The 7,176-nt window shown below is 41.2% G+C and overlaps 1 protein-coding gene across 1 annotated transcript in view; it reads left to right on the forward strand.

Annotated features, from left to right (window-relative positions):
- Positions 1–1,201: 1,201 nt before the first annotated feature.
- Positions 1,202–7,176, forward strand: part of SMPDL3A (sphingomyelin phosphodiesterase acid like 3A) — a gene marked incomplete at its 5' end in the record, with an annotated part of 11,950 nt that continues 5,975 nt past the window's right edge. The window contains 3 exons of the mRNA XM_010165286.1: positions 1,202–1,415; positions 2,897–3,041; positions 5,895–5,991. Of these exons, the coding sequence (XP_010163588.1) occupies positions 1,202–1,415; positions 2,897–3,041; positions 5,895–5,991 (456 nt within the window). The remainder of the gene's footprint in view (positions 1,416–2,896; positions 3,042–5,894; positions 5,992–7,176) is intronic.

The raw sequence follows: 7,176 nt of genomic DNA on the forward strand, positions 1-7,176 counted from the left end.
GGTAGGCCGGCGCTCCGCAGGGTGCCCGCCGCGGTGGGCCCTGCCCTGCCTTTGGCGCGCTGCCCCGCACTGCGAGCATTGCACTTGGTTTGGGTGCTGTCAGCAGGCAGACACATCCTCTGCCTGCCGTGATCCGCCGTGCGGCCGTGTACGCGGCAGTGTACGCGGCAGGTGAGTGCTCCGAAATGGTTCCACAAGAGTTTCATTCCCTGTGACTCCGTAGGTGTCTCAGACCAACCGCGCAGCAGTGTCCAGGCGTTTCTCTGTCTCCCGTTGGTAGGAGTCACAGCGTTGCAGCTTTTGAAGATCACTTCTGGTCTTTGCTTCCTGAAATAAAACTCCACGGGGTCTAGTCACCTGGTGCCTGCTCTGCCACAGAGTCAGCGTGTGACCTTGGGAAAAATCAATTTATATCCGTCCTGGTTTCACAGTCACTACCCCAGATACACATGTGCCTTTCCTAAGTGCTTTGACACTGACAGAAAGAAATTCCTCTTATTTTACATGAAACTTGAAGGCTGGCGGTTTAGTACAAGCTTAATTCATCTTGTTCGCCTTATTCCTGTATTTCTCAGCTCCTTTTCTGTACAGTGCTAAGTAGCAGGGCCTGAGAATGTGTCAGCCTGGAAAGTAGTGAGTAGCTAAAGTTGACACACCTCTCTCTGGTGAGAAGCCCAGTCTCTGCTGCTGTGGCTGCTGAGGAGAAAGAGAGCTTTGAAATTTTTCTGCACATGCTGTTTCTTGCCTGTCTTTCTAGACTGTGATCTTTTATAGGAGCTTCCAGGCACGGAAGGTCTGGAAAAATAATTAAAATGCAACTCCCTCTCTTTTCAGGTGGAATGGAGAAGTCCTTCTATGACCTCCTCTACTCTCCACTTTCCAGATTGCTATAAATGAAAAGGAGCTGATTTTCCAGTCTCTGGCACCTCCCATTTTTTTTCTGCTGAACAGCTTAAACCTATGCCTCTGCTTCTGTTTTCAGTTTTTCTAAGCAGACTATGTGAAGGATCTTGTCAGGAATGCAGAACTCGCCCACACTTAATCGGATGATCTAATCAACAATTTATTAAATTTATTCTCATTTTCAAAACTTGAAAGAGGAATAGCAGTAGACAAACTGGAGCAAACTTGGCATTACCCGTGTATATCCAGTTCAAATGCAAATAATAAATTTTCTTTAATCTTTGTTTTCTGAAAACAGGGCAGTTCTGGCATGTATCTGACCTACATTTAGATCCGACTTACCACATTACCCCTGATCGCACCAGAGTTTGTTCTTCTTCCAAAGGAGCCAATGCCTCCAACCCAGGCCCTTTTGGAGACTTTTTGTGTGATTCTCCCTATCAACTTATTTTGTCAGCATTTGCTTTCATGAAGGATTCAAAACAGCAGGTTTCATTCATGATTTGGACAGGGTAAGTGTTCAAGTCACTCTGCAGTTAAAGCTTTTAACAGGTGGATAACTGCAGTTCAGTAATTCACAAGTTTATGTTTGCACCAACAGATCTGAGCTTAGTATCTCACAAATGCTGCTTTTAAATAGTCCTTTTAGTTGTCTGAATAGCTAATAAGTGGAAGACTGAGTGAGAATATAAGGCCTCAGGAACAGATTTTGATCTCTATAATAATTTCTGGATATGGTTGGACTGTTCACTGGGACATTTACCACATCACTCTATTAGTGTAAGTTAATAGAAATGGTGCTGGGAGGGTGGCATGTGGAAAAAGCATAAAGAAAGGTCAGAGGAATAACTGACTGGAATGAATTATTCTGGGAGGTATTGGATTGTGTAGGTCTTAAGGTCATTAAAGTGCATCTCTTTTTAGGAGATACCCTTTAACTGTATTTTATTTGAATCTATAAGAGGTAGCTAGAATCAAGCAATGCTATAGCTCATGTTTTGGGTTTTTTTTAGAATGCATAAAGTTACCATTCAGGCTCGGTGCCTGTATGAATTCTAGATCAGCAGCTAGCAAGGGGAGGGTAACAGTGTCGTAGATGCTCTCTCTCTCTTCATTACCACCACTCATAGCTGCATGTGCTTCTAAAGAAAGTGTGGTGTCGCAGTATTTTGGATGTGTACAGTCCCCTGTTGAGTAAAACATTTACCTTTTCTGTGCCAATCTTTCTTATTAGAAAATGGCCATAATAATACTTTCTCTCTCACACAGGTGTTATCTCTGAGGCTTTGTGTGCCCTTAGCAGTGGGACTGGAGAAGGAGGTGTGAAAGGGAGGCATATGAGTACCTCGATAGTACCATGCCCTGTTACTTTCTAGGTATTCATAAAAGCTAGTATTATTTTACCCTTCTACCATAGCAAAATTCTCCATTTTACCATCACATACTTTTTTATGGCATATATCAATGGATAATTTGTCAAAGATATTAGTATCTTTGAGCGTTTGTGAGAACTAGTTCCTTTTTGCTGGAAAGGCTATGGTATGTCACTTAATTTTGCTAGGGGAAAGGTGTTACAAAATACAAATATGTAAAGGCAAGTGATTAATTTATTTAACTTACCTTATTGTACGTCATTTTCAACAGGATGTTGTTCAGAGGGGAAAAAGAAACTTAAAAGGTTGTGTGGATGACAGAAGATATATAACCCAAACTGCACAGTAGCTCAAAATGATGGAGTTGAGTTTAATTTCTAAGAAATTTTAGTTATGCTAAATGGGAATTGTAGGATAAACATTAGTCTACTTGTTTGTTGGTTTGATTTTTTTTAATATAAAAAAACCCCTTTTCAGAGAGCCTTTCAGGCAATTCTATTGTTTTTATTAAAGAGTCTGTAGTAGAATTGCGTGCTAGAATGTAGATTTGTTTGCAGAATTTTTTGCCTTTCCTTGTGTTGCTAATAAACCTTTGTTAATAAAGCCTTTTCCTTTTTCAGAGATAGCCCTCCTCATGTTCCTGTAAAAGAACTCTCCACAAAGTTGGTCATTAGCATCATTGGCAATATGAGTTCTACAATTCGTAACTTCTTTCCAGATCTTCAGGTTTTCCCGGCCTTGGGCAATCATGACTACTGGCCACAGGTAAAACAAGTTAGAAATTTGTTTATGTATCATATTGAGTGTGTTCCTAACCCCTCAGAAAGCAGGGGTGAAAAATAAGAGTTAAATTTGTGTAACTATTATTCTGGAAAGAGTATCCTACAATTCTCCAATTAGCATTTAAAATTATAAATAGTTCCAATCAAGAACAGAAAGTACATCTCTCTCTCTCTGTGTTGTTACCCAAGTAAATGTTGATGCAAGGTAAAATCTGTACATTGCCTGAGGTCATGCAAATTCACTTCTAATCGTTTCTCATGGTTTAGAACCACCAGATCTCATCATAGTCAATACACACTTTTTTTTTTTCCTTGGGATTTTTGTGACCTTCCCATAGTTTTGCTGATAGTGTTAAAAATATGTTTTTTTCCTTTTCTTATTGGACACTTAGAAGTATTTTCATTGATGATTTACTGGATACATGCACCATTGCAGCTGAGGACAGTGCTTTTTTACTTTCAGTGTTCTGCGAATATTGTTCTTGGCGTAGCCCAAGAACAGTTGCTTCATGTGCCCATTAAAGCACATTGCGGGTTGATCTGGCAGCACACAGGACTGAGAAGCCTGAGAATTCTGTCAGTGGATCTGAGGGGATGTGGAGCAGGTCAACTAAATATTTTGTTTGAAATGCCTAATGGAGTTCAGTAACAACCCTTCACACCCCCAAAGACTTGTATTCCAGCTTTCTGTGTTATTCATTAGTCCTATCAGGGTACATCTTGGTGAGGTAGGTGGTTGTATCATTCCCTGTATCATTGCTGGAGTTAGTGATTCCTAAATCAGGGAGTAACAGGTGCTCAGAGAGGAGAAAGGGAAATGTGAGAGACAAAATAAGAGCTAAACTTGTCTTGGAATACTGAGTGCACAAACCAAGCTGGGACTTCAGTCTCTAGTGTTCTTGCTCTGGTAGTCTGGCTTCAGCTTGTCATATGCACTGACAGGGGGCCAGGTTGGTTCACCAGAAACCACTGGTAAAGTATTCTGATAAATAACATCTTAACTGAAGTCTCACTCAGTGTTTTGTTTTCATTTCGTTTTGTTTTTTTAAAAAGTCTAAACAGAGAATAGTTGTCATTCAGCAGCCGCCTCTGATATAGAAGAAAAAAACCTGTATACTATAACCTTATAGACAAGAAATGTAGTGACTTTTCAAAAAAATACGAGTTTTGTTTGTGAAATTTAATCTGAAGATAGAAAAAAGATGGTTGGGGGGGGCAGGCGGGCAGTAAATAGTATTTTGAAGCAGGCTGCTGATTGGAATAACTGTTGTAGTTCCCTCTGCACAAAACCACATGGGAGTGTTTCTGTGCTGCTTTGCTGTGAAATGACAGGCTTCACCAATGCACAGAACTGGCATACTTTTCTGTTCCTGTTTGAAAAAAGACCATTAGATCAGAAATTCCCCACTATGGGGTCATTTCAGGTTGTTGGATTTTTTTTTTTTGCTGTTGATGACATTTCAGTTTTTCATATGGACGTGCTTGGCAAGTGTCCCGTAGACTGGGAAGCGATGTGGAGCAAGCCACACGCTGTAGGCTGTTCCAGAGCAAGCGTGGAAGCGGTGTGCTCACCACACACCAGAGGATTTTATTGCTCTCTGTTGTGTTCTGACCTGTCCGTCGTAACAATTTAACGGTCTTGGGTGATTTTTCTTGCAGAGCCTATTAAAAATACTGCTCGGGTTAATCAAGCATTGGGGTGGCTTGCAGATCGTATGTTGTGACCTCGGTCTTTCTGCATAGTCTTGTTTGTTTCACAGCCCTGCCCCTGCTTAAAACAAATTCCTGAAATGCCGTCTAATCCACAGGTTCACAGAGCACTGACTTGCCTGGGTCCAAACCACCTTCATTCCATAACGTGGCCTCTTATCTCAGATCAGGTTTTACTGTGTCTGTTAGTGACTGTTAGCTCTGGCTGAACTGGTGTGGTTCAAAGCTTTCTTAATAACTAGTATCTTTGCACTGCAAGCAACAAATGTCTGAACAGACTTCTGATTGCACTACTCCTAGACAGAGACTTAGTGCCTAAGCCCCTAATAATGTAGGTTTAGTTTCAAAGATCTCAGAAAGGTTAAATTTCATGTTTAAGAAAACATGCACTGGGATACTGCTCCTATTTTTCAACCTGTTTTGTTTTTCTAGCGCTAAGAATCCCAGCAGAAATTTCAGGGAAGGCAAAGACAGGCTGGGATCTTGCTCTCAGGGTTAGAGGAGAGTCTGGCTCTTACCAAGTGGTAGCACATGGGCGTTGCTTGGCCAGACTGGAGAGTGCTACAGTCCTCATTAGAGCTGGTGGGAGAAAACATTGGCAGAACTTTCCTTCTACGATTTAAATGCTTTGCTACTGGAACTACAGGGTATCACAGGAATATTTGTGAATTTCAACAGAATGTTTCTGAGGGCCACAGTGGAGTTTTGGGGAGCTGCTATGAACCTCAGGTTGCTTGAAAAAGTTGCCTTCTATAAAAGAAGCTTAAGTTTAAACTTTCCCTCCAATACACTTTATTTTTAGACTTTGAATCTTCAGTTTTTATATTTATTAATTTTGCAGAATGTGTGTGTGCTGTACTGTGCTCCCAAGGTTTGAACTATTTCTGGCATTAGTTTGTCAGTGCATCAACAGGGCCGCGCAGCCAGTTCTGACTAAGTTCAGGCGTTTGTTCCCAATCAGCACTACTGGATGTTCAGAGGTTTTTTTCCTTTCTGGAGTTCCTCCTGGTAATGACTGGATACACTTATGTGTTATGTGAGAGGTCGGGTGGGATAATTTAGTGGGATAATTTTTTGTTCTATGTGTCTGTATTCTCCGACTTAAGCAGGTTCTGTTCTCTTACAGGATCAGCTTCCTGTAACTACCAGTGAAGTTTATAATGCTGTAGCAGATTTCTGGAAACCTTGGCTAACTGATGAAGCAATCAGTACTTTCAGAAAAGGTAAAATATCCCAGTAATGGATGTAAAGCTAGGGCTTAGAGAATGAATGTTTCTATAGATTTATCCTGTTTGTTTTGCTAAGGCTGGTAGGATGAATCAGCACGATGGATTATCTGTAATGCTTCTTCTGGAAGAAGTTACTTGTCTTTTTGAATAGCAATGCTTATCTTCAGGGTACACTTATTCTCTTCTGATGCAATAATTATTGCTTTTTGTAACATGTACAGTATTATTGGCTTTGTACCAATGCATGTGAAATATCAACCTCATAATACTTTTTAGATAAAGGCGTATGGTGTACAGGAAGCCTTAAATTTAGTTGTAAAAAAATGGATGAAATGGTGTTTCTGTTTTGATACGATCTGTATTTCAGAGCATATTGCATAGGCGCGTATTTGTTCAAGTTACGATAGCACATAGTCTTGGTGATTATACTGTTAGTTGCATCATATTTGTGTCCAACTTACTAAACTTGGAAAATATTGATATCCCAATTACGATTTTTCTTTTTGGCAAAGTCTGAAAAGTTCCACCCAATTTCCAATCCACTCAATTGTTAGGGATTTGGAAGTTTAATTTGTTTTTGTGTCCTGAATAAGAAGGAACTGTGGGTAAGAGTGGAAGTAGAAACTAACAGGAAAAATAAAACTCAAAGGGGCACGCCTTAAGTTAAGGTATATTGTTATAGCTCTGTTGCCGTGGCTCCACTGACGTCCATGAAATATGAAATTGCACCCATTGAAGAAGCTCTTTATGCCATGGATTGTTTTAGGAGCTTAGATTGAAAAATGTGGTCTTTAGTACTCCACTCTCGTAAGGCCCCACCTGGAATACTGCATCCAGCTCTGGAGCCCCCAACACAAGAGAGACCTGGAGCAGCTAGAACAAGTCCAGAGGAGGCCACGAGGATGATCCGAGGGCTGGAGCACCTCTCCTATGAGGACAGGCTGAGAGAGTTGGGGCTGTTCAGCCTGGAAAAGAGAAGGCTCCGGGGAGATCTTATAGTGGCCTTCCAGTGCCTGAAGGGGCTACAGGAAGGGTGGGGAGGGACTTTTTACAAGGGCAGGTAGTGATAGAACACGGGGTAATGGCTTTAAACTGGAAGAGGGGAGGTTTAGATGAGATATTAGGAAGAAATTCTTCACTGTGCGGGTGGTCAGACACTGGCACAGGTTACCCAGAGAA

This window comes from Antrostomus carolinensis, unplaced genomic scaffold (assembly GCF_000700745.2).
Source record: "Antrostomus carolinensis isolate BGI_N321 unplaced genomic scaffold, ASM70074v2 scaffold1473, whole genome shotgun sequence".
In the NCBI taxonomy this organism is placed as follows: domain Eukaryota; kingdom Metazoa; phylum Chordata; class Aves; order Caprimulgiformes; family Caprimulgidae; genus Antrostomus; species Antrostomus carolinensis.